This window comes from Colletes latitarsis, unplaced genomic scaffold, assembly GCF_051014445.1.
Source record: "Colletes latitarsis isolate SP2378_abdomen unplaced genomic scaffold, iyColLati1 scaffold0013, whole genome shotgun sequence".
Classification (NCBI taxonomy): domain Eukaryota; kingdom Metazoa; phylum Arthropoda; class Insecta; order Hymenoptera; family Colletidae; genus Colletes; species Colletes latitarsis.
The window spans coordinates 28,490,853-28,518,237 of NW_027488368.1; the positions used below are offsets into that span (position 1 = coordinate 28,490,853).

At 54.2% G+C, this 27,385-nt stretch overlaps 1 protein-coding gene across 1 annotated transcript in view; it reads right to left on the reverse strand.

The window, feature by feature from the left end:
• Positions 1 to 19,073, reverse strand: part of LOC143350689 (uncharacterized) — a 60,400-nt gene extending 41,327 nt beyond the window's left edge. The window contains exon 1 of the mRNA XM_076782714.1: positions 18,341 to 19,073. Coding sequence (XP_076638829.1) covers positions 18,341 to 19,073 — 733 coding nt within the window. The remainder of the gene's footprint in view (positions 1 to 18,340) is intronic.
• Positions 19,074 to 27,385: the final 8,312 nt, after the last annotated feature.

The following is a 27,385-nucleotide window of genomic DNA, read 5'->3' on the forward strand; positions in this document are numbered from 1 at the left end:
TAGTAAGCAAGCATCGGGCTAGTCTGAAAGCAGGCGGCTAGTTGGAAAGCAGTATGCTAGTAAGGAAGCAGTAAGCCAGAAAGCGAGCAACAAGATAGTAAGCTAGCAGTGATCTAGTAAGCAAGCAGTAAGCTTATATGCAAGCAGTAAGCAAGTAAGCAAGAAGTATGCTAGAAAGCATGCAGCAATCTAGGAAGCAAGCAGTAGGCTAGAAAGCATGCAACATGCTAGGAAGCAAGCAGTAAGCTAGTAAGCAAACAGTAAGCTTGTATGCAAGCACTAAGCTAGTAACAAAGCAGTAAGTTACTAACAAAGCAGTAAGCTAGTAAGCAAGCAGGATGATTGTAAGGAAGGATTCGACTAGTAAGAGAGTAGGAAGCTAGTAGGGAAGCAGCATGCTAGTAAGCAAGCAGTAAGCTAGTATGCAAGCAGTGAGCGAGTAAACAAGCTGTGAGCTATTATGTGAGCAGGAAGCTAGTAAGGAAGCAGTATACTAGTAAGCAAGCAGTGAGCTAGCATGCAACAAGTAAGCTAGTAAGCAAGCAGTAGGCTAGTATGAAAGCAATTGGCTATTAAGAGAGCAGTGAGTTAGTAAGGAACCAGTATGCTAGTAAGCATGCAGTGAGCTAGTAAGCGAGCAGGAAGCTAGTAAGGAACCAGCATGCTAGTATGTAGCTAGTAAGCTAGTAAGCAAGCAGTTAACTGGTAAGAAGGCAGTTAGCTAGTAAGCAAGTTGTAAGCTAGTAAGCATGTAGTAAGCTAGTAAGCAACCAGCAAGGTAGTAAGCAAGAAGAAAGCTAGAAAGCATGCAGCAGGCTAGTAAGAAAGCATTTAGCTATTAACCAAGCAGTAAGCTAGTTACAAACCAGTAGGTTTCCAACAAAGCAGTAGGCTAGTAAGCAAGCAGGGAGCTCGTAAGGAAGCAGTTTGCTAGTAAGGAAGCAGTAAGCTAGAAAGCAAGCAGTAAGATAGTAAGCAAGCAGTGTGCTAGTAAGCGAGCAGGGAGCTGGTAAGGAAGCTGTATGCTAGTAGGCAAGCCGCATGCAAGTAAGAAACAAGTAAGCTAGTAAGAAATCAGTATGCTAGTAAGCAAGCTGTAAGCTAGTATGCAAGCAGCAGGATAGCAAGCATGGAGCAGGCTAGTAATATAGCAGCAAGCTAGTAAGCAAGGAGCAGGATAGCAAGATGGCAGTTAGCTATCGAGCACGCAGTAAACTAGTAACGAAGCAGTAAGCAAGTAAGCAAGCAGTAAGCTTGTAAGCAAGCAATAAGCTGGTATGAAACCAGTTAGCTAGTAAGGAAGTAGTAGGCAACTAAGCAAACAGCAAACTAGTGAGCAAGCAGTGAGATAGTAAGCGAGGAGGAACCTAGTAAGGAAGCAGTATGCTAGTCAGCAAGCAGACAGTTGGAACGAAAGCAGCTAGCAAGTAAGCAAGTAGTAAGCTGGTAAGCAAGAAGTGCGCTAGTAAGCTGGCACGAAGCTAGTAAGGTAGCAGAATGCTAGTATGCAAGCAGTAAGCTAGTAAGAAAGCAGTGAGCTGGTAAGCGAGAAGGATATAGTAAGGAAGCAGTATACTTGTAAGCGAGCAGCAAGGTAGTAAGCAAGCATTAAGCGAGTAAGCTAGCAGTAAACAAGTAAGCAGACAGTAAGCTAGTAAGCAAGCAGTGAGCTAGTAGGCGACGAGGAAGATAGTAAGGAAGCAGTCGACTAGTATGCAAGCAGTAAGCTGGCAAGGAAGCAGTATGCTAGTAAGCAAGCAGTAAGCTAGAAAGCCAGCAGCAAGCTAGAAAGCAAGCTGTAAGCAAGAAAGCAAGCAGTTAGCTAGTAAGAAAGTTGTATGCAAGTAAGCAAGCAGTATGCTAGAAAGCAAGTTGCAGGCTAGTAAGAAAGCAGTTTGCTATTAAGCAAGCAGTAAGCTAGCAAGCAAGCAGTAAGCTAGATAGCAAGCAGCAAGCTAGTGAGCAAGCAGTAATCTCGTAAGCAAGCAGTGAGATAGTAAGCGAGCAGGGAGCTAGTAAGGAACGGGATGCTTGTAATCATGCAGTAAGCTAGTCAGCAACCAGTAAGCTAGTAACCAAGCAGTAAGCTTGAATGCCGGCTGTAATCTAGAAAGCAAGGAGCAGGTTAGTAAGAAAGCAGTTTGATAGTAAGCAAGCCTTGAGCTAGTAAGCGAGAAGGATGCTAGTGAGAATGCAGCGTGCTATTAATCAAGGCGTAAGCTCGTTTGCAACTAGTATGCAAGCAGGAAGCGAGTAAGCTAGCAGTAAGCATGTAAGCAAGCGGTAAGCTAGTAAGCAAACAGCGAGTTAGTAAGCAAGCATGATGATAGTAAGGAAGCACTAAGCTAGAAAACAAGCAGCTGGCTAGTATGCAAGCGGTAAGCAAATAAGCTAGCAGTAAGCTTGGATGCCAACTGTAATCTAGAAAGCAAGGAGCAGGCTAGTAAGAAAGCAGTTTGATAGTTAGCAAGCCTTGAGCTAGTAAGCGAGAAGGATGCTAGTGAGAATGCAGCGTGCTATTAATCAAGGCGTAAGCTCGTTTGCAACTGGTAAGCTAGTAAGCAAGCATCTGGCTAGTAAGAAAGCAATTAGCTAGTATGGAAGCACCATGCTAGTAAGCAGGCAGTAAGCTAGTAAGCAAGCAGTAACCTAGTAAGCAACAAGATAGTAAGCAAGCAGGATGCCAGTAAGAAAGCAATTAGCTAGTTAAAAAGCAGTATGCTAGTAAGCAAGCAGTAAGCTAGAAAGCAAGCAGCAAGCTATTAAGCAAGCAGTACGCTAGCAAGCAAGCAGTAAGCTAGATAGCAAGCAGCAAGCTAGTGAGCAAGCAGTAATCTCGTAAGCAAGCAGTGAGATAGTAAGCGAGCAGGGAGCTAGTAAGGAACGGGATGCTTGTAATCATGCAGTAAGCTAGTCAGCAACCAGTAAGCTAGTAACCAAGCAGTAAGCTTGAATGCCGGCTGTAATCTAGAAAGCAAGGAGCAGGCTAGTAAGAAAGCAGTTTGATAGTAAGCAAGCCTTGAGCTAGTAAGCGAGAAGGATGCTAGTGAGAATGCAGCGTGCTATTAATCAAGGCGTAAGCTCGTTTGCAACTAGTAAGCAAGCAGGAAGCGAGTAAGCTAGCAGTAAGCAAGTAAGCAAGCGGTAAGCTAGTAAGCAAACAGCGAGTTAGTAAGCAAGCATGATGATAGTAAGGAAGCACTAAGCTAGAAAACAAGCAGCTGGCTAGTATGCAAGCGGTAAGCAAATAAGCTAGCAGTAAGCTTGGATGCCAACTGTAATCTAGAAAGCAAGGAGCAGGCTAGTAAGAAAGCAGTTTGATAGTTAGCAAGCCTTGAGCTAGTAAGCGAGAAGGATGCTAGTGAGAATGCAGCGTGCTATTAATCAAGGCGTAAGCTCGTTTGCAACTGGTAAGCTAGTAAGCAAGCATCTGGCTAGTAAGAAAGCAATTAGCTAGTATGGAAGCACCATGCTAGTAAGCAGGCAGTAAGCTAGTAAGCAAGCAGTAACCTAGTAAGCAACAAGATAGTAAGCAAGCAGGATGCCAGTAAGAAAGCAATTAGCTAGTTAAAAAGCAGTATGCTAGTAAGCAAGCAGTAAGCTAGAAAGCAAGCAGCAAGCTATTAAGAAAGCAGTACGCTAGCAAGCAAGCAGTAAGCTAGATAGCAAGCAGCAAGCTAGTGAGCAAGCAGTAATCTCGTAAGCAAGCAGTGAGGTAGCAAGCGAGCAGGGAGCTAGTAAGGAACAGGATGCTTGTAATCATGCAGTAAGCTAGTCAGCAACAAGTAAGCTAGTAACCAAGCAGTAAGCTTGAATGCCGGCTGTTATCTAGAAAGCAAGGAGCAGGCTAGTAAGAAAGCAGTTTGATAGTAAGCAAGCCTTGAGCTAGTAAACGAGCAGGAATCTAGTAAGAATGCAGCCTGCTATTATTCAAGGCGTAAGCTTGTTTGCAACTAGTAAGCAAGCAGGAAGCGAGTAAGCTAGCAGTAAGCAAGTAAGCAAGCGGTAAGCTAGTAAGCAAACAGCGAGTTAGTAAGCAAGCAGGAAGATAGTAAGGAAGCACTACGCTAGAAAACAAGCAGCTGGCTAGTATGCAAGCGGTAAGCAAATAAGCTAGCAGTAAGCTTGGATGCCATCTGTAATCTAGAAAGCAAGGAGCAGACTAGTAAGAAAGCAGTTTGATAGTTAGCAAGCCTTGAGCTAGTAAGCAAGCAGTAACCTAGTAAGATACGGGTAAGCTAGTAAGCAAGCAGCAGGCTTGTAAGATAGCAGTTAGCTAGTAAGCCAGTATTAAGCTAGTAAGCCAGCTGTAATCTAGTAAGCAAGCAGTGAGCTAGTAAGCAAGCAATGAGATAGTAAGCATCAGGGAGCTAGTAAGGAAGCAGTATGCTTGTAAGCAAGAAGTAAGCTGGGAAGAAAGCAGTTAGTTAGTAAGCAAGTAGTAAGATAGTAATCATGCAGTAAGCTAGAATGCAAGCAGCAAGCTAGTAAGGAAGCAGTAAGCCAGAAAGCAAGCAGCAGGCTATTAAGAAAGCAGTTAGCCAATAAGCAAGCAGTATCCTTGTAAGCAACAAGATAGTAAGCAAGCAGGATGCCAGTAAGAAAGCAGTTAGCTAGTTAAAAAGCAGTATGCTAGTAAGCAAGCAGTAAGCTAGAAAGCACGCAGTAAGCTCGAAAGCAAGCAGCAAGCTAGCAAGCAAGCAGGAAGCGAGTATTCTAGCTGTAAGCTAGTATGCAAGCAATTATCTAGTATGCAAGCTTTAAGCTAGAAAGCACGCAGCAGGCTAGTAAGGAGGCGGTATGCTAGTAAGCAAGCAGTAGGCTAGTAAGTATCCAGTCATCTAGTAAGCAAGCACTGAGCTAGTATGCGAGCACGAAGCTAGTAAGGAAGCAGTATGCTAGAAAGCAAGCAGTAGGCTAGTAATTAACCGGTAGGCTAGTTAGCAAGCAGTAAGCTGTTAAGCAAGTTGCAAGCTAGTGCACAAGCAGTAATCTAGTAAGCAAGCAGTGAGACAGTAAGCTTGAAGTAGGGTAGTAAGCAAGCAGTAATCTAGTAAGCAAGCAGTGAGCTAGTAAAGAAGCAGGAAGCTATTAGGCAAGCAGTGAGCTAGTAAGCAAGCAGGAAGATAGTATGGGAGCAGTATGCTAGTAAGCACGCAGTATGCTAACAAAAGAGCATTTAGGTAGTAAGCAAGCAGCAAGCTATTAAGCAAGGAGCAGGCTAGCAAGAACGCAGGTAGCTTGTAAGCAAGCAGTAAGCTAGTAAGCAACAAGATAATAAGCAAGCAGGAAGCCAGTATGAAAAGAATTAGTTAGTAAGAAAGCAGTATGCTTGTCAGCAAGAAGCAAGCAGCAAGCTAGCAAGCAAGCAGAAAGCGAGTAAGCTAGCAGTAAGCTAGTAAGCATGCAGTAAGCTGGTAAGGAAGCAAATAGCTAGAAAGCAAGCAGTAAGCTAGTGTAGTGTGTGTGTGTGTATGGTATGTGTGATTCATGAGTGGTATGAGTAAGCGACGAATGCTTGGAGCCGAATGATTGTTTATGCAATGGTATCGATGCCGATGCCGTCAATGTTGCGGGTAGCGTCATTCGTTTAGAAGACGCACATGGCTGGCCCTGGGAAAAAACGGCAGAGTCGAGCGAACAGTCGAAGTGTCCACACGAGCGAATTAAGACGTAGCGAGTTATATTTCTTACAACCATCATTTTATTTCATGTTCAAATAAACTTAACATCTTTTATTGTATTTTAATTTCATTTCCTACACTAGTAAGCTACAAGTAATCTATTAAGCTAGCAGTAGGCTAGTAAGCAAGCAGGGAGCTCGTAAGGAAGCAGTTTGCTAGTAAGGAAGCAGTAAGCTAGAAAGCAAGCAGTAAGATAGTAAGCAAGCAGTTAGCTAGTAGGAAAGCAGTATGCTAGTAAGCAAGCAGTGAGCTAGTAAGCGAGCGGGAAGCTAGTAAGGAAGCAGTATGCTAGTGAGCAAGCAGTAGGCTAGTAAGTATCCAGTTATCCAGTAAGCAAGCAGTGAGCTAGTAAGCGAGCAGGAAGCTAGTAAGGAAGCAGTATGCTAGTAAGCAAGTTGTAGGCTAGTAAGCAAGCAGTAAACGATTAAGCTAGCAGTACGCTAGTAAGGAAGCAGTGCGCTAGTAAGAAAGCAGGATGCTAGTAAGCATGCTGTATGCTAGAAAGGAAGCAGCAAGCTTGTAAGCAGGCAGTAATCTAGAAAGCAAGCTGCAGGCTAGTAAGCAAGCAGTAAGTGAGTAAGCTAGCGGTAAGCTAGTAAGCAAGCTGTCAGCTAGTAAGCGAGGATTAAGCTGTTAAGCATGCAGTGAGCTAGTAACCGAGCAGGGAGCTAGTTAGGAAGCATTATGCTAGTAAGCAACCAGTAAGATATTAAGCAAGCAAGAAGCTAGTAAGTGTGCAGTATGTTAGAAAGCAAGCAGCTGGCTAGCAAGCAAGCAGTAAGCTAGTAGGCAAGCAGTGAGCTAGTATCAAGCAGTAAGCTAGTAAGCGAGCAGGGACCATGTATGGGAACAGAATGCTACTAAGCATCCAGTTAGCTAGTACGCAGGCAGTAAGATGGTAAGCAAGCAGGAAACTGGTAAGTATGCAGTATGCTAGAAAGCCAGCAGCGGGCTAGTACGCAAGCAGTAAGCGTGAAAGCTGGCTGTAAGCTAGTAAGCAAGTAGTAAGATAGTAGGCCAGGAGAGAGCTAGTAAGAAGGCAGTAAGATAGTGGGCAAGCAGTGAGGTAGAACGCAAGCAGGAGGCTAGTAAGAAAGCAGCTAGCGAGTAAGCAAGCAGTTAGCTAGAAAGCAAGTAGTAATCGAGTAAGCTAGCAGTTAGCTAGTAAGCAAGCAGCGAGCTAGTAAGAGAGCAGAATGCCAGTAAGCAAGCAGTAAGCTGGTAAGCAACCAGTAGGCTAGTAAGCAAGCAGGAAGCATGTAAGCAAGCAGTAAGCTGGTAGGCAAGCAGTGAGCTTGTAAGACAGCAGTAAGCTAGAAAGCAAGCAGGAGGCTAGTTAGAAAGCAATTAGCTAGTGTTAATGCGCAGACGAAAAGAGGCGCGGACGAGGAACAGGGACGCGAAGAATGGCGGAGTAATTCACACAGTCGCAAGTTTATTGTAAGATTGCACAACGTTTACACTGCGGCAAGCGTAACTGGGACGCGGTGGGCACGTGTCGGATAACAGTTTCAAGGGCATCTCCCTAGGAGAATGCGCCAGGGCGACGAAGGTCCGTTCTCGACATCATTTACAATCGGATCAACGGTTTGGATCGTTCTGCCGTTACAGGATCGCGCACGACAAACCGTTGATCTTTCAAATCTCGTCCATAGATCGGTGACGGTCGCGTCAACCGTCGGCACACATGACACGCTCTCACAACACTCATTCACTCTCTCTCACGCAATACACACCGCTCGCACCTTAATCTAAACACGAAGACGGTACAATAAACGTATTTCTACATCTTATCCTAATTCTTATACCTTATTCTAAACATGCCGCCCGCCTCGGCCGCGTGAAGCGCTACCGATGCCCCTTAGGGATTTTCCCCGCCCGCCGTCACGCCGTCGGGGTCCTCCGCGACCGGCAGGAGGACCAGGCGAGTGATAGTTCGCTCAAATTCTCCGCGCGACGTGCGGATGGAGATCACGCGGACTCGCCCATCTCGACCGTGTGCTCGGACTATTCGTCCTAACCTCCACTGACCCGGGGGAAGATTGTCCTCCCTCATGTCCACGTGGTCGTTGGGTTGGAAGTCGCGCGCTGGCCGGGACCGCCAATATCGCTGCTGAAGGGACAGCACGTATTCGCGCTGCCACCGCTTCCAAAAATGATCGCGCATTCGGGTGACGAGCTGCCAACGGGAGAGCAGCGACATCGCCGCTGCTTCGGGAACGCGAAGCGGAAGCGCTAGCAGGGGGCCGCCGATTAGAAAATGTCCCGGAGTTAGTGCCAGGGGTGTAAGCGGACGTGAATTGAGGCACGCCTCGACCATGGCTAACAGCGTCGCGAGTTCCTCGAAGGTGGGAGGGTGCTCGCGGGTGACCCTACGAAGACGATGCTTCACGCTTTTCACCCTGGCTTTCCACAAGCCTCCGAAGTGCGGGGCATTGGGGGGGATGAATCGCCACGATAACTCCTCGGCCTGAATGAACGCGGTGAACTCGGCAGACCGCGTTGCCGACCGGATGGAGGCCCGCAGCTCACGATCCGCGCCGCGGAAGTTGGTGCCGTTGTCACTCCAAACCTCGGTTGGCCTACCGCGTTGAGAAACGAAGCGCTGAAGCGCTGCAAGGAAGCCGGCGGAAGAGCAATAGGACACCAGTTCTAAGTGAACTGCCCTTGTGGCAACGCATACGAACACGCAGATATAGGCCTTGCGAGTCCGAGATCCGCGACCTCGAGCGATCCTAGCGGACAAGGGCCCGGCGTAGTCGACTCCCACACGTGAGAATGGACGCGAGGGGGTAATCCGAGCGGGAGGTAGATCAGCCATCAACTGTACTCCAGTCTGAGCGCGATATCGGGTGCAGACCACGCAACGGTGTACCACGGAGCGAACCGCTGATCTGGCGCCCAACATCCAATAGGTGCTTCTTAACACCCCGAGAGTGAGTTGGGGGCCCCCGTGCATTGCCCGTAGATGCGCATGCTAAATGATGCGGGCCGTGAGTGGTGACCGCGGAAGGATTATCGGATGCCGGGCGTCATATTGGCCTGGCGCGTGATGGATGCGTCCCCCCACCCGGATGACCCCGTCTTCGTCGACAAATGGGACGAGCGTGGTCAGCGGACTCGTTGCGGAGACGGGCTTTTCCTCCCGAAGACTACGTAATTCCGCTCGAAACTCGTTAAGCTGTATCCACCGAAACCAAAATACACGCGCCCGGCGGCTATCCGGTATGTCGCGAACATCGAGGGGCCCCGGGTCGCGTGTAGCAAGGGATGCTTGGCTCGCGTGGATGAAACGCAGAATATGTCGTACGCACTTCCGGTGCGACCGTTGGGGACGCGTCGTCCTGAGCGGGCCAGTCTGAGCGAGGGCTCCAGAGCCAGCCGGGGCCGTGCCACCACAGAGTATGGGCGAGAAAGGCTTCGGGTAACATTCCCCGGGATGCGCAGTCGGCGGGATTGTCGCGGGTCGGCACGTGTTGCCAGGACGCCGAGGGAAGTGCAGTCTGGATCTCGGAGACGCGATTCGCCACAAAAACCTGCCACGTAGAAGGGTGTCGGCGGAGCCATTCTAGGACAACCCGGGAGTCCGTCCAAGTAAAAATGCTAGCCCGTACGAAGGGTGTTTCGGCGTGAATGCGCGCGAGGAGGCGCGTGAGCAGCACCGCGGCGCACAACTCGAGGCGAGGAATGCTCAACGTTTTGACCGGGGCGACACGCGTCTTAGCTACGAGAGGCGTGACGAGGATCGCCGCTCCCCCTTCCGACGCGAGTCGGGCGTAGACCACCGCCGCGTACGCACGAGAGGATGCGTCGGCAAACCCGTGCAGCTCCAACGCCATGTTGCCCGGCGACAGCCCGCACCATCGTGGTACGCGTACGTGACGCAGTAAATGCAGTTCCGCTGCATGGCGACACCACTCCTGCAGAAATTCCGGCGGAAGAGGTGTGTCCCAGTCGACCCCGCCAATCCATAGGCTTTGTAAGATAATTTTCGGGACAATGATGACCGGTGACACACAACCAAGAGGGTCGAATAGCCACACCGTCATGGATAATACGGATCGCTTCGTGGGAGTCGCTGCGCTGGGCTTGTCCACGCGATACGCGAACACGTCGTTCTCGGGGTTCCACTGAAGCCCTAAAACGGAATGGAATGTCTCATCCTCCGATCCTAAGGGTAGGGAATTTTCCGGCAAGGCTCCTTCCGGGAGAGCGGCCGCCTCAGTTGCTGCCCATTTCCCCAACGAGAACCCGCCTTTCGCGAGCAACGAGGTTAGGTCGTGACGCGTCGCGATGGCTTCGGCCAGAGTGTCAGCCCCGAAGATGACGTCGTCGACGTAGAAGTTGTGGGTGAGAACGAGGCAACCGCGTGGGAGTCTCCGTCGTCATCCGCCAGCTGCCGTAGAACCCGCTGCGCTAAAAATGGTGCGGAGGCAGTGCCATACGTAACGGTACGTAATGCGAAGGTGCCCAGTTCTTGTGTTGATTCGCGAGGCCACAAGATGCATTGGTACGCGTGATCTTCCGGATCAACTAAAATTTGACGATACATTTTTTGTATGTCGGCCTTTAGAGCGACGCGCTTGATTCGCGACCGGTGCAGAATTGAAATCAAATCGGTCTGTAATTTCGGTCCCACCAGGAAGTGGTCGTTGAGCGACGTGCCGTTCGAGGTCACAGCGGACGCATTAAAAACTATGCGGAGCTTGGAGGTCTGCTCGTGCACCACTGCATGGTGTGGTAACTAGACCGGTTCCGTCGCGAACGGAGTGCTGACGGGAGCCATATGGCCAAGAGCCTCATATTCGCGCAAAAATTCGACATATTGCGCTCCTAGTGTCGTGTCGTTTTTCAATCTGTGATCGGGGGATCGCAGGAGTGCGACCGCGCGGGAACATGCTCGCCGATGTCAACAGGCGGCTCGGTGCGAAAGGGCAGTCGTACAATGTATCGCCCGTCAGCCGCGCGACGATGCGTGCGGCCGAAGTGTTGTTCGCATCGAGCTTCTTCCAGCGATAGCGAAGAAGGAGACGCGACCTCCTCAATCTCCCAGAACCGACGCAGTAGGGAATCGACGTCATCTCCCTTCGGCGGAGCGAGCGCGCGAGCATGATACACACCCACCGAGGACGTCTCGCGATCGGTGGGCCCGGAGACCACCCACCCGAACACGGTGTGCTGCGCAATGGGGTCCTGCGCTCGACCACGACGCAATCCCGGGAGCAGGTTCGCACCGAAATAATCTGCGCCTAATAAGACGTCGATGCCGCGAGATTCAGACGAATTGGAATCTGCGAGGGGCAAGTCTCGGATGTGAGTGTTGGTGGGGTGGGTTTCGGCGCGAGTGGAAATCCTCGCGCCGCGCCCGCTCCAGTGTCACTGCTGCCTCGAATTGGGGCACGTGAGGCAGTGGTGCACCTCGCCGGTGGACCGCAGCGGTCAGTGTTACCGCTGCGGTGCCAAAGAGCACCGTGCGAGCCAGTGCTCGGCGGCCCCCCACTGCCCGCTGTGTGCGGACATGGGGAGGCCAGCCGATCACAGGGTGGGGAGCAAGAAGTGCTCCCCCCCCTCCCGGAAGGAGAGGAAGAGGCGGGCTGCACCGGCTCCGGTGCCGAGGGCGGTGGCATCGTCCTCCATGGAGGTGGACGGTGCTACGGGGACGGACGGCCGGGAGGAGGCTGGCGCGGCCATTAATTAATGCCGCCCCGCCTCCTCCTCCAGGCCAACCTCAACCACTGCCGCGCGGCACAGGACTTGATGTCCCAAGTCCTCGCGGAGTGGGGGGTTGGCCTGGCGGTCGCCGCCGAGCCGTACCGCGTCCCTGATCACCCTCATTGGGTGGGCGACGCGGACGGCTTGGTGGCGACGGTATGGGGAGGGGGCGACGGGTCCCCACCGTTCTCCTTGTTGGAGCGCGGTCGGGGATTCGTCGCCGTGGACTGGGGGGGAGTCGCTGTGGTGGGGTGCTACATTTCGCCCCGTAGCGGTCACGCTGCGTTCGAGCTGTACTTGGCCGAGGTCGCGGCATGCGTGCAGCGCTACGCGGCCCGGCCGGTGCTGGTCCTGGGGGATTTTAATGCCAAGTCGGTGGCTTGGGGATCCCCCAGGACCTCCGTTCGCGGCGGGATCCTGGGCGATTGGGCGGCGGGGCTCGACCTCCGGGTATTGAACCGGGGGTCGGAGAACACATGCGTGCGGCGATATGGGGGGTCCATCGTGGATGTTGGATTCGCGACCCCCAACGCCGTGCGCATGGTGTCGGGTTGGCACGTGGTCGCGGGGGCAGAGACACTCTCCGATCACCGGTACATCCGGATGGAGGTCTCTGCCGCCGCGAGTGCATCCCGACACGGCCGCCTGCGTGGCACCCCACCACGCCGCTGGGCGCTTCGGCGCCTGGACAAGGACGCCCTGATGGCAGCTGCCCTCGCTGCAACTTGGCCGCAGGGAGCGGCCGAGTTGCCGAGCATAGAGGAGGAGGTCGCCCGGCTCGGAGCATTGGTCGCGGGTATTTGCGACGCGGCGATGCCTCGGGTCGGGCGGGCTTCTCCTCGCCGGGCGGTGTACTGGTGGTCGGACGCGATCGCGGAGTTGCGAGTCGCGACTGTCCGCGCCCGACGCCAGTACACCCGCGCGCGCCGTCGTCAACGTACAGGCGACGGCGTGGCGCGAGCGAGGGCAGCTGATGACCTGTATGGAGCATACCGCGTGGCGCGGGTTGCTCTGCAGGTCGCCATCAAACGGGCCAAGACCCAGGCATGGAAGGAGCTCCTCCAGACCCTTGATGACGATCCATGGGGGCGCCCATATAAGGTGGTGCTGAATAAGCTCCGCCCGTGGGCGCCCCCCGTCACCGAGGGTCTTGACCCCCGGCTGCTGGAGGACGTGGTCAATACACTTCCCAATTGGGGAGAGGGGACCGCGTCCTCCGGCGGCGGCGGCTGTCCCAGTGGAGTGGACGGCCGAGCTGGGGGTCACGCAGGAGGAGCTGGCAGCGGCCATCAGACGGCTCGGGGTTCGTAACACGGCCCCGGGTCCGGATGGTGTGCCCGGCCGGGTTTGGGTCTTGACCCAGGGCGTCCTTGGGGCCGACCTCAGGCGGTTGTTCGACCGCTGCCTGAGGGACGGGCGATTCCCCCCCAGTTGGAAGGTGGCGAGGATGGTCCTCCTCCGGAAGGAGGGTCGGCCCGCGGAGTCTCCCTCCGCATACCGGCCCATTTGTCTCCTCGACGAGGTGGGCAAGCTCTTCGAGCGGGTGATTGCTGCCCGCCTCGTCGAGCACCTGTCGCGGGGTGATCCCGGTCTGGCCGACTGCCAGTTCGGTTTCCGGGGGGGCCGATCGACTATCGACGCGATAGGTCGTGTGAGGGCCCTCTCGGAGGCGGCCGTCTCCAAGGATATTGCCAATGCCTTTAACACCCTCCCCTGGGAAGAGATAAGGAGGGGACTCGAATATCATCGAGTCCCCCCTTGTCTCAGGGCGGTCGTCGGGGATTATCTCCGCGGCAGGTGGATCGAGTATCCGGGCCGGGATGGTGATATGCGGAGGGAGGTGTACTGCGGTGTTCCGCAGGGGTCGGTCCTCGGGCCACTCCTGTGGAACATCGCGTACGACTCGGTGTTGCGGGCCGGCCTCCCCGACGGCGTCAGCACGGTGTGTTATGCGGATGACACACTGGTGCTGGCCGTCGGGGCGCACTGGGGGAGGGCCATGCGTCGCGCGGAGGAGGGGTCGCAACGCGTGGTCGACCGGATCAGGGGGATGGGGATGACGGTGGCGGTCCATAAGACCGAGGTGATTGCGTTTCATTCACCTCGGCAGGATCCGCCACCCCCTCTGATTCGGGTGGGTGGGGCTGACATCGAGGTGAAGCCCCAGATCAGGTATCTGGGGCTGATCCTCGATAGCCACTGGCGTTTCGAGAAGCATTTCCGCTGCCTGGTCCCCCGGTTGGAAAGGATGGTTGCGGCTCTGGGCCGGATCCTGCCCAACCTGGGGGGCCCGGCGGGCCGAGTTCGTCGCCTCTATGTGGCAATGGTCCAGTCGGTGGCCCTATACGGGGCCCCCGTCTGGGCGGACGACCTGGCTGCCTCCCGGCGCAGCATGACTATGCTGCGTCGGGTGCAGAGGCGCATGGCGCTCAGGGTCGTCCGCGGGTATCGGACCATGTCACATGAGGCGGCGACGGTTCTAGCGGGGATGCCGCCCATGGACCTGCTCGCGCGGTCGCACGCGGTGATGTACCGGCACCGCGTCGACCGTCGCGCGGGGGTGGGGGCGGTCCCGGGCGGGCAGGAACCTGCTTGGGGCGATTTGAAGCGCCAGGCCCGGCAGTCCGTGTTGCTCGCGTGGCAGGAGCGGCTGGCTCTGCCAACCGCGGGGCACAGGACTGTCGGGGCTGTTCGGCCACTCCTGAAGGAGTGGCTGGACAGAGGCCATGGCAGCCTCACCTACCGGCTGGCACAGGTATTTTCCGGGCATGGCAGCTTCGGAAGATACCTGTGCCGGATAGGGAAGGAGCCGACGGCGCGTTGCTGCCACTGCGACGCTGAGCAGGACACGGCGGATCATACCCTGGAGGTATGCCCCGCGTGGGAGGGGGAGCGCCGTGTCCTGGTCGGCGTCGTCGGGCGGGATGTCACGCTGCCGGGCGTGGTGCGCGCCATGCTCGGCAGCGAGGAGAAGTGGAGGGCCGTGGCCTCCTTCTGCGAGAACGTAATGTTGCAGAAGGAGGCCGCGGGGAGGGAGCGCGAGCTTCAGCGGCGCGCTGAAGCTCGCGCTCGTGCGGTGGCCCGAGGTCGTCGCCCGGTCGCGAGGCGTCGCGGGCGGCCGCCTCGGCGTGGCGGATGACCTAGGCTGGGAGGGGGGTCCTGAGGGGACCCTCCTCCCGCCAGGCGGCGCCGGGTCGGACCGGTTGGGGGTAGGAGTGCCTCCCCCTACCGGTCCGACGCAAGAGGAGGCACCCTCGGCGGTCTGGTGCGGCCATGAACGCCCGGCCGCCGAGGGGTGGAAACGGGGTCGCGGGCGGTTGCGAGTTGGGGCTCGCAGCCGCCACTAAACGCGGCCCCGGGACGGATAGCGGCGGGATGGAGTGGCCCCGTCCCGCCGCTATGAGGCAGTGTGTCTACTGGGGGGACCGATTGTCCCCCCGGGGGATGGGCGCGAAAGCGCGGGCACGGGGAGGATACTGGAAGAATGCTTCGAGCGATTCCCGGTATCCTCCCAAAGCGTGCCGAAGGGTCACCGTGGGATTTTTAGTGGGTAGGTCCCGCGCCTGTCGTTGTACGGGCGCGGGGAATCCCACACACTCCTCCCACTTCTCCCCAAGGAGGTGGGAGGGAGTCTTTCGAAGATTTTCCCCACGACAAAAAAAAAAAAAAAAAAAAGGTGGAGTATCTGTACCAAGGACTCGGACACAAAGGAGGCCTCCGAATCCTGGTCGAGTAATACGCGGACCGAGACGTGCCCCCCGGATGCCGACCGCGCTTGCACGACACCTGTCGCGAGCAGTACAGGAGTACTCGCGCGCTCTGGAGGGGCCGCGGCGCACGTATAGACGGACCGAGTGCCGTTAGATCCCGAAGGAATGCCAGTGGGTTTCGAAGATGACGCTGCACGATCGCCGCCCGTCGGCCAGAGATGCCAGAAAAGCACCGAAGGTGCTTTCTCACATTATGCCAGATCACGCGTACGTGAGCTCGTGGAGTTTCGGAAAGTCGACAAAGGCAAACTGACACATGCCCTCTTTCTCGATTATTCCGAAGCTGCCCGAAGTAATTTCGGTCCACCTCGTGGGAGTCGAGAGAGAAAGGCTCACATTTGCCTTCTCGCTCTTAACAACTGAAATCCAACCTCCCGTCTACGGCATACGATTTGGAATCTCGAGCCGTGATTTTCGACTGCCCAGGCATTTTTATTTCCCGACCTATGTAGGCGCACATAAACAAAGTACCCATAATGGAAAAAAAATTTTGTAAAATTTATTTTACGGAAATACACGTTTTAAGACCCTCTGATCATATTTTAATTATTGAAAAAAAAGAAATTTTTTTTTATTATTCCCATGTATGAGCGAACATATGCATATTAATAATACGATTTTTCCAAATCAAAATTCTTTAAGATTGAAAATTAATAAATTAAAATGAGAGTCCACTCTTTGCCAGTATCGTGCACGCTGTGGCATTTTACAATAAGAAGAGTTCTTATTTTTATAACATAAACAAAAAAGTAGAATTAATAGTTGAGGAAATTAATTAATAATGATTTTCCTCGATATATTTTGAGTTAACCGTATCAATTTGATATGATGAACTAAATATTATATGTTTGATTTGGCTTAATTTTGCATAAAAAAATGATTGTATCGATCCATAAAAATTAATAATGTGCACGATACCGCTCAATGGAAACCACGGAAAGGTGGTGGTCTCTTCCATCAGGAGGGAAATGTAAAAAACTGTTATTTAATTATGCAATGTGCAATATTGAAATGTTTAAACTAACGTAATGAAAAAAGAGCTCGTGAATACATTAATTTTTGATTAATGTACATACGAGCTATAGTCACGAGATTCCCACCATCAAACCGTTTAAAAACAAAGGAATAGTGATCCCGTTTGCCAGTATGATACAAAGTATGGGTTGGATTTTAAATTTGAAAAGGAAATATTTTTAAAGGTACAAAACAGCGTTTCATTTTAGAACAGTAACATGAGTTACCAGGTACTATCATAAAACTGTTTTAGCCAGTTATATCCCTTTTTACCTGAAGTATAAGGTAAAAAGTACGAGGTACAAGTAAATCGAAATCCGAAAATCATTCACATTATATCAATGTAAATGAAGCGGCCTTTCCATCAGAGTTAAATACAAAATTTTGTAATTTCTGTGAGAACAGAATTCTCATTAGATGTACGTGGTTTTTAAAATTTTTATGTTTTGACTGTTTTTACGAAAAATACCATTCAGATTCATGTACTTCATATATTGAAAATAACACATGTTAAATGTAATTGGTAAATTCAACTTTAAAAAAAAATATTCGAAGATCAGACAAAAATATAATGTCACATTTAGCGTACGATTAAAATATAATTAAGAAAAAAAAGATTTCTTTTAGCAGGGTTCGAACCTGCAGAGCAAAAGAAGCTTGAACTTGCAATCAAACACCTCATCCTTCACGGCATGCTGATTATTGGTGAATTTGGTTCTATTCTTGAAGATAAGTAGCTATAATAACTTTAATAATATCTTGCAGTAAAACTTAACCCAAAATCGGGTACCATTCCAACTTTCCCTTATTAGAATCGAGTTTTCAATTTGTTTTAGCGAAAATCCCAGCTGGTTAAGTTGTTTACTGCTGTTTTTAATTACCAAGCATTTATTTCTCAATTAACCCTTTGCGAGTAAAACCATTTTACACATTATTCTAAAACATTTGTGGTATTCGTTTTCAATGCGATTTAAGTAAGCATGTAATGTATAAGATTGCATTTAAGTTTTTCTTTTCTAGAGAAGATAAAGAAAAAGTTTATTTAATTTTTCTTACATAAAATTGAATTCTTCCCAAGATTTATATGAAACATTTAAAAGATCTTTTATAAATTACGCCTATGTATCGGAACAACTATGAAACAAGAGATATAATCATTATTATCCATGGGCTGATTATAGACAAAGACTAATCGGACTTTGAAATGAGAACATAAAACTGAAATGTAAAGTTCCATTTAAATTCATTCAGCCATTTATACTCAATCGTATTAATAATATACATATGTACACTCATACATAGGAATAATAAAAAAAAATTTCTTTTTTTTCAATAATTAAAATATGATCAGAGGGTCTTAAAACGTGTATTTCCGTAAAATAAATTTTACAAAATTTTTTTTCCATTATGGGTACTTTGTTTATGTGCGCCTACATAGGTCGGGAAATAAAAATGCCTGGGCAGTCGAAAATCACGGCTCGAGATTCCAAATCGTATGCCGTAGACGGGAGGTTGGATTTCAGTTGTTAAGAGCGAGAAGGCAAATGTGAGCCTTTCTCTCTCGACTCCCACGAGGCGGACCGAAATTACTTCGGGCAGCTTCGGAATAATCGAGAAAGAGGGCATGTGTCAGTTTGCCTTTGTCGACTTTCCGAAACTCCACGAGCTCACGTACGCGTGATCTGCCATGTGTGAGTATCGCACCGGGTGCTGAATCTGGCATCTATGCCGTCGGCGCTTCGACACTCGTCGCGGGAACGTGTAACAAACTGTGGTGATTGCGGTTACATCGCGAGCACGTGGTGCGAACCGGACACGTCGGAACCATGTGTCCATCGCGAAGATAGTTAAAACAGGCGTTGGTCCGAGTCACTAGATCTCGCCGCTGCGTAGGTTGTAGGCTATGGAACGCCGGACATCGATATAACGGATGCTTCGATCCGCACATCGGGCACCGGTTCACAGCTGTATTCGCTGCGTGCGTGCGAACTCCCGTCGAGGACGCTGATCGCGGCGCGGCGAGGCGCGCGGCCGAAGTTTCGGGCTTGTCGTGAAGCGCCTCGAGAGCGCGGATCCGCGCAACGAGGAATTGGTCGAGCTCGTCGAAGGTGGGAGGCTCGGTGCTTGCTCCGCGGGATATCTCCCACTCTCGTAGCGTACGGCGGTCTAGCTTGGCGGTAAGCAGGAAGACGATGACGTCATCCCATGTATCCACCGGGCGACCGATACTGCGCAACATGGCGATCGACTCCTTCGTCGTGTCGCGAAGACGAGACAATTCGTCCGCGGACTCGCTACCAATAACCGGCAGCGAGACGAAATTGCTTAATAATGTTGATACTATTACGCGCTTGTTATTGTACCGGTCTGCTAGCGTCATCCAGGCCGGTTCAAAATTCGCGTCGGTTATCGAGAAATGGGCGATCAGGTTCGCGGCATGACCTTCGGCGGACGATTTTAAATAGTGTAATCGTTTCACGTTCGTTAGGGACTTATTGTCTAACACGAGCGATTTGAACAGATCGCGGAAACTGTGCCATTCGGCGTACGACACAGCGACTTTGGGCAGCGGGATCCGCGCGAGTTTCGCGACGGAGATGGAGTCGCCTGTGGGCGCGGGAGTGGGACTCGGTTGCGCGGCGCTGGTCGCAGTGCATTTCGCTGCAACGTCGGCGAAAAAGTCGCACGATGCCCAATAATTCTCCTGCACCTTTTCGAAAGTTTCCTCGGTAAAGTACGGCATGATAGACTTAGCGTGAGCGGGGACTAACTGCAGAAACTCCAGGTACAGCTTCTCGAAGCGCATCCACTCGCCGTCCAGTCTCTTGAGCTGTCCCTCGGCGCTGGCTGCGGAGAACTTAGCCTGACCTTCCTTCCGGTAGTTAACCTCCATCCGGATGATGGGGTGGGCGATGACCTACAGCTGGTGTAGATGGGCTTCCACGGTCTGATTGGTCAGCGGCGCTGATGTTGCAGCTCGTGCGGTCTCCATTTTGCGTCGTCCTCAGATCCGGCTCGAAGGACCACTTTGTTAATGCCCAGACGAAAAGAGGCGCGGACGAGGAACAGGGACGCGAAGAATGGCGCAGTAATTCACACAGTCGCAAATTTATTGTAAGATTGCACAACGTTTACACTGCGGCAAGCGTGACTGGGACGCGGTGGGCACGTGTCCGATAACAGTTTCAAGGGCAACTCCCTAGGAGAATGCGCCAGGGCGACGAAGGTCCGTTCTCGATATCATTTACAATCGGATCGACAGCTTGGATCGTTCTGCCGTTACAGGATCGCGAACGACAAACCGTTGATCTTTCAAATCTCGTCCATGGATCGGTGACGGTCGCGTCAACCGTCGGCACACATGACACGCTCTCACAACACTCATTCACTCTCTCTCACACAATACACACCGCTCGCATCTTAATCAAAACACGAAGACGGTACAATATACGTATTTCTACATCTTACCCTAATTCTTATACCTTATTCTAAACAGCTAGAAAGCAAGCTGTTAGCTAGTAAGCAAGCAGTAAACGAGTAAGCTAGCAGTAAGATAGTAAGCAAGCTGTGGGCTAGTAAGCATGCAGTGAGCTACTAAGCGAGCAGTGAGCTAGAAAGCTGGCTGTAAGCTAGTAAGCAAGCAGTAAGCGAGTAGGCAAGCAGTGGGCTAGTAACAAAGCAGTATGCTAGTAAGCAAGCAGTAAGCTAGAAAACAAGCAGCAAGCTAGTAATCAAGCAGTAAGCTAGTATGCGAGCAGGGACCTTGTATGGGAGCAGAATGCTACTAAGCATCCAGTTCGCTAGTAAGCAGGCAGTAGGATAGTAAACAAGCAGGAAACTAGTAAGGAAGCAGTGAGCTAGAAAGCAAGCAGGAGCCTAGTAAGAAAGCAGCTAGCTAGTAAGCAAGCAGATAGCTAGTACGCAAGCAGTGAGCAAGTAAGCGAGCAGCCCCTCAGGGGCTGTGTCCGGCAATCGTCGGCCGCAGTACGGGGCGTAGCGACCCTGAGGTACCTGATGCTTATCACACCGTAAGCCTCCTGTTGGTCGTCACAAAGACCCATTCACAATTCCTTTTTTGGTTTTGTGAATGGTACGTGACGGCAGGAGGAACGGGGGCCTTGGCTTAACCGCCCGGGACCGCGAGTATGGCGACTCTATAAAATCGCCCTCCAATCCTAAGTTATGGTGCGCGGCGATGGGATGCATGGTTGGGGGAGGAGGGCCAATCCCAAGCGACCATCTCCGGGGCACCTTGCTTTGTAGCTTACTGCTTGGTTACTAGCACGCAGTTCTCTCACTAGCTAATAGTTTTCTTACTAGCCTGCTTCGATCTGACCAGCTAACTGCTTGCTTACTATCATGCTGGTTCCTTACTAGCCTGTTGCTTGCTTTCAAGCATACTACTTGCTTGCCAGATTCCAGCTTTCTTCCTAACTTACTGCCCTCTTGCCAGGCGAATGCTTCCTTACTTTATTTTTTTTTTTTTTTTTTTTTTTTAGTCGTGGGGAAAATCTTCGAAAGACTCCCTCCCACCTCCTTGGGGAGAGGTGGGAGGGGTGTGTGGGATTCCCCGCGCCCGTACAACGACAGGCGCGGGACCTACCCACTAAAAACCCCACGGTGACCCTTCGGCACGCTTTGGGAGGATACCGGGAATCGCTCGAAGCATTCGTCCAGTATCCTCCCTGTGCCCGCGCTTTCGCGCCCATCCCCCGGGGGGACAATCGGTCCCCCCAGTAGACACACTGCCTCATAGCGGCGGGACGGGGCCACTCCATCCCGCCGCTATCCGTCCCGGGGCCGCGTTTAGTGGCGGCTGCGAGCCCCAACTCGCAACCGCCCGCGACCCCGTTTCCACCCCTCGGCGGCCGGGCGTTCATGGCCGCACCAGACCGCCGAGGGTGCCTCCTCTTGCGTCGGACCGGTAGGGGGAGGCACTCCTACCCCCAACCGGTCCGACCCGGCGCCGCCTGGCGGGAGGAGGGTCCCCTCAGGACCCCCCTCCCAGCCTAGGTCATCCGCCACGCCGAGGCGGCCGCCCGCGACGCCTCGCGACCGGGCGACGACCTCGGGCCACCGCACGAGCGCGAGCTTCAGCGCGCCGCTGAAGCTCGCGCTCCCTCCCCGCGGCCTCCTTCTGCAACATTACGTTCTCGCAGAAGGAGGCCACGGCCCTCCACTTCTCCTCGCTGCCGAGCATGGCGCGCACCACGCCCGGCAGCGTGACATCCCGCCCGACGACGCCGACCAGGACACGGCGCTCCCCCTCCCACGCGGGGCACACCTCCAGGGTATGATCCGCCGTGTCCTGCTCAGCGTCGCAGTGGCAGCAACGCGCCGTCGGCTCCTTCCCTATCCGGCACAGGTATCTTCCGAAGCTGCCATGCCCGGAAAATACCTGTGCCATCCGGTAAGTGAGGCTGCCATGGCCTCTGTCCAGCCACTCCTTCAGGAGTGGCCGAACCGCCCCGACAGTCCGGTGCCCCGCGGTTGGCAGAGCCAGCCGCTCCTGCCACGCGAGCAACACGGACTGCCGGGCCTGCCTTGCCCCAGGTTGGGCAGGATCCGGCCCAGAGCCGCAACCATCCTTTCCAACCGGGGAACCAGGCAGCGGAAATGCTCCTCGAAACGCCAGTGGCTATCGAGGATCAGCCCTAGATACCTGATCTGGGGCTTCACCTCGATGTCAGCCCCACCCACCCGGATCAGAGGGGGTGGCGGATCCTGCCGAGGTGAATGAAACGCAATCACCTCGGTCTTATGGACCGCCACCGTCATCCCCATCCCCCTGATCCGGTCGACGACGCGTTGCGACCCCTCCTCCGCGCGACGCATGGCGCTCCCCCAGTGCGCCCCGACGGCCAGCACCAGTGTGTCATCCGCATAACACACCGTGCTGACGCCGTCGGGGAGGCCGGCCCGCAACACCGAGTCGTACGCGATGTTCCACAGGAGTGGCCCGAGGACCGACCCCTGCGGAACACCGCAGTACACCTCCCTCCGCATATCACCATCCCGGCCCGGATACTCGATCCACCTGCCGCGGAGATAATCCCCGACGACCGCCCTGAGACAAGGGGGGACCCGATGATAGTCGAGTCCCCTCCTTATCCCTTCCCAGGGGAGGGTGTTAAAGGCATTGGCAATATCCAAGGATATTGCCAATGCCACCCCTCCCCGGGAGACGGCCGCCCTCGAGAGGGCCCTCACACGACCTATCGCGTCGATAGTCGATCGGCCCCCCCGGAAACCGAACTGGCAGTCGGCCAGACCGGGATCACCCCGCGACAGGTGCTCGACGAGGCGGGCAGCAATCACCCGCTCGAAGAGCTTGCCCACCTCGTCGAGGAGACAAATGGGCCGGTATGCGGAGGGAGACTCCGCGGGCCGACCCTCCTTCCGGAGGAGGACCATCCTCGCCACCTTCCACCTGGGGGGGAATCGCCCGTCCCTCAGGCAGCGGTCGAACAACCGCCTGAGGTCGGCCCCAAGGACGCCCTGGGTCAAGACCCAAACCCGGCCGGGCACACCATCCGGACCCGGGGCCGTGTTACGAACCCCGAGCCGTCTGATGGCCGCTGCCAGCTCCTCCTGCGTGACCCCCAGCTCGGCCGTCCACTCCACTGGGACAGCCGCCGCCGCCGGAGGACGCGGTCCCCTCTCCCCAGTTGGGAAGAGTGTATTGACCACGTCCTCCAGCAGCCGGGGGTCAAGACCCTCGGTGACGGGGGGCGCCCACGGGCGGAGCTTATTCAGCACCACCTTATATGGGCGCCCCCATGGATCGTCATCAAGGATCTTTTTCTAACCTGTATCGTTCCGTGTACCGATCTACGCATCAGAGAGTCTGTGGAATGTCGCGTACACGAAAACAATACCGTACGAGGAATTTATGGTTCTCAGTTATAATTCACGTTAAATTGAATATTTCTCTATACGGTTCTCAAATCCGTCAATTAATGCGATATTTACTAGCCTTTTTTTTCGTAAGGAATATCTTCGTAAGACTCCCTCCCACCTCTTTGGGGTGAGTCAGGAGAGGTGTGTGGGATTCCCGCGCCCATGGAATGACGGGCGCGTGACCTACCCACTAAAAACCCCACGGTGACCCTTCCGCATGATTTGGGAGGATACCGGGAATCGCTCGATGCATACTTCCGGTGTCCTCCCCGTCCCAGCGCCGTGCCTCCATCCACGGAGGGACAAAAGGTTCCTCCCGGCAGTCACACTGTCTCATGGTGGCATGGAGAGAGCACTCCTTCCCGCCGCCATCCGTCTCGGGGCCTCGGTTAGTGGCGGCTGCGAGCCCCAAATCGCAACTGCAAGTAACTTCAGTTGTACCCCACGGCGGCTGGTGGCTCATAGCCACACCGTACCACCGAGGGTGCCTCCCGATTTGTCGGACCGGAATTGGGGTGACACTTCCACCACAATCCGGTCCGGCTCTGCGCCTCGTGCCTGGAGGAGGCTCCCCTCAGGAACCCCCTCACAGCCAGGGTCATCCGCCACGCCGCGGGGGTCGCCCACGATGGCCGGCGCCTGGACGACGCCCTCCCGCCACCACACGTGTGCGAGCCTCAGCACGCCGCTGAAGCTCGCGTTCCCTGCAGGCGGCCTCCTTCTGTAACATTACGCTCTCGCAGAAGGAGGTCACGGCCCTCCACTTCCCCTCGCTGCCAAGCATGGCGTGCACCATGCCCGGCAGCGAGACATCCCGCTCGATGACGCTGACCAGGACACGACGCTTCCCCTCCCAAGCAGGGCACACCTCGAGGGTATGTTCAGCCGTGTCCTGCTCAGCGTTACAATGGCAACAGCGCGCCGTCGGCTCCCTCCCTATCCGACACAGGTATCTCCCGAAGCTGCCATGTCCGGAGAACACCTGTGCCATCCGGTAAGTAAGGCTTCCATTGCCTCTGTCCAGCCACTCACTCAGGAGTGGCCGATCAGCCCCGTCTGTCCGGTGCCCCGCGGTTGGCAGAGCCAACCGCTCCTGCCACGCGAGCACCACGAACTGCCGAGCCTGGCGCTTCAAATCGCCCCAAGCAGGTTCCTGCTCTCCCGGGACCGCCCCCACTTCCGCGCGACGGTCGACGCGATGACGATACATCAGCGCGTGCGACCACGCGAGGAGATCCATGGGTTGCATCCCCGCAAGAACCGTCGCCGCCTCACGCGACACGGACCGGTGGCCGCGGACGACCCTCAGCGCCATCCGCCTCTGCATCCGACGCAGCATCGTCATGCTGCGCCGGGAGGCCGCCAGGTCGTCCTCCCAGACGTGGGCCCCGTATAGGGCCAGCGACTGAACCACATAGAGGCGACGAACTCGTCCCGCCGGCCTAAAGCCGAGACCATCCTCTCCAACCGGGGAACCAGGCAGCGGAAATGCTTCTCGAAGCGCCAGTGGCTATCGAGGATCAGCCCCAGATACCTCATCCGGGGCTTCACCTCGATATCAGCCCCACCCACCCGGATCGGAGGGGGTGGCGGATCCTGCTGAGGTGAATGGAACGCTATCACCTCGGTCTTACGGACCGCCAACCCCCTGATCCGGTCGATGACGCGTTGCGCCCCCTCCTCGGCGAGGCACTTGGCCCTCCCCCACTGAGCCGCGGCGGCCAGCACGAATGTGTCATCTGCGTAACACAAGGCACTGACGCCGTCGGGGAGGTCGGCCCGCAACACCGCGTCGTACGCTATGTTCCACAGGAGTGGCCCGAGGACCGACTCCTGTGGAACCCCGCAGTACACCTCCCTCCGCATATCACCATCCCGGCCCGGATACTCGATCCACCTGCCGCGGAGATAATCCCCGACGACTGCCCTGAGACACGGGGGTACCCGATGATATTCGAGCCCCGGGTCCGGATGGTGTGCCCGGCCGTGTTTGGGTCTTAACCCACGGCGTCCTTGGGGCCGACCTCAGGCGGTTGTTTAACCGATGCCTGAGGGACGAGCGATTTCCCCCCAGTTGGAAGGAAGCGAGGATGGTCCTCATCCGGAAGGAGGGTCGGCCCGCGGAGTCTCCATCCGCATACCGGCCCATCTGTCTCCTCGACGAGGTGGGCAAGCTCTTCGAGCGAGTGATCGCCAACGCGTTTAACACCCTTCCCTGGAGGGAGATACGGAGGGGGCTCGTATATCATCGGGTCCCCCCGTGTCTCAGGGCAGTGGCGTCTAGAAGCCGTCCGGGCGTATAGCTTGCTATACGGCACCAGGATCGCATGTGCCAACCCCTCCTCCTCGCGGTGGACGCTGGAAACGGCATTTATGCCGGCCAACGGGGCTCTGGTTTAGGCAGGGGCGGTGCAGGGGCACACCGTATGGGAGTAGCGACCCCACCTATCCGAGCAAGACGTGATCCGTCATTCGTACTGTGCAAACACAGAGATGTCAGAAAAGAGTGGTGTCAGGAAAGCAAAGAGAGATGGGGAAGCATTATGACTAGCGTATATTGAACACCTGGGGGCTTCGGCCCCCATTTCACGTTAAGGCTTATTGGAGAAGGTATATTGTACAAAAAGGGGCTATATGCCCCTTTTTCACTTTAAGGAACTTTTCGAAGTTCCTACTCGAACATCTGGGGCTTCTCCAAGAAAGACCGAACTAATACCAGGGGGCTATATGCCCCCTTTTCACGTTGAGCAAAGTAAAAAGACCAGAAAGAGACACGAAACGACGTCTGTATGCGTCCCCAAAAGCAATACGCCGCTGGGAAAAGCAATACGCCGCTGGGCTTGGTAGAACCCAGCACACCAAAACATCTGGTGGTAGACGTCGTAATGCCAGACGAATGACGGAAGGAGGCCACCGTAGAAGTAGCTGAGCTGCTCCTTACTGCCTGAAGGTGTCGGCTGGGAAACCACGCCAGTATCCTAGGTAGGGAGACGGGCCTCGAAACGTGGATCGCTCCCCTGGCCATTAGAAGACTCCGCCTAGACCAGCTCAACTCCGAGCTGTAAACCGATGGTGTACGGCTCTGTCAGACTCGGAGTCCTTGCCATACGGACGCTGCATATAGGAAGGATATGCAGCGTATGACGAAACACCGAAAGGTACGCCAACGACGAAAGACAACATGTATTTATACATGTAAGACCGTCGTCGCGCTGCTGACAGCAGCTCCCGTCGTTGGCGATGGCAAAAGGACGCTGAAGCGTTAAGAGCATAGTTGATGATGGCAAAGTGAGTTCTACTAGTCGTGCTAAGGACGAGTCCCACGTTTTGGAGCTAATGCTACAGGGACATGATGCCCGAGGTCATGTCCTAGTTACGCAGCGGGTTCCCTGCAAAAACAGGGAACAGAAACCGGGCGTAGCGAAGCAGAGGGAACATCTGCTTGAGGTTTGTTCCCCACGTGTTTGCCGTGCGTGGCGACCTGTGTCGGCGGAAAGGAGGATCCTGGGATCTGAGGGCCCTCTCTCCTGCGGGAGTGTAGCTGCCCAACACGTACCTTGGGCCTCTGTTTCGTCTAGACAGGCGGCTAGGCGAGAAAAACAGCCCTGCGCCTAGTCAATCGGCTCGGAACACCATTCGTGGGTTCTATTGGGCGAGGAAGTGAACCTAGGAGTCCGGGGAAAGCCCGGTCGGCCTTTGTTCGCGGACTATATCCCGGGTGCAAGTCCTAACCCAGGCGGAGCCGGGTTCCATTTGAGGGTCCATGGAGGCCGGGACACACGCCGGGACGAAAAGGAATATACACAAGTATGGATCCAAAAATAAAAATAACCAAAAGAGACGCCTTAGTACCCCGCAAGGGAGAAAAGGGAGGAAAGGAGACCGTTGTTGTTGCTCCCGGTAGGACAACAACGGTGAGTAAGAAAGCTGGGGTGGTCTCACCACTCCAGAAGAAAGAGAAAGCGAAGGCGGTTGAAGCGTGTAAGGGCGCGAAAACGCCCCCCTGCACCAGACCCTCGACGCGAAAGACGGCTTCACCACCTAAGCCGGCAGGTACGACATCCCCTGTGGATAAAAAGGATGTCAAGAAGGACGGACCGGGGACACCACCCCGCACATATCCACCGAAGAAGCCGGAGGCCAAAAAGCCGAAGGCGACTTCTGAAGGCAACGCCAGGTCTTCGGACGGAGGATTGGGCCAAATTGATAGCGACGGTTGGGTAACCGTCGTGAAAAAGGAGAAGCCGCAAAGGGCAGAAAAAGCCCGGAAAAGCGGCGAGGAGTTGCCAGGAAAGGTGTCGGCGG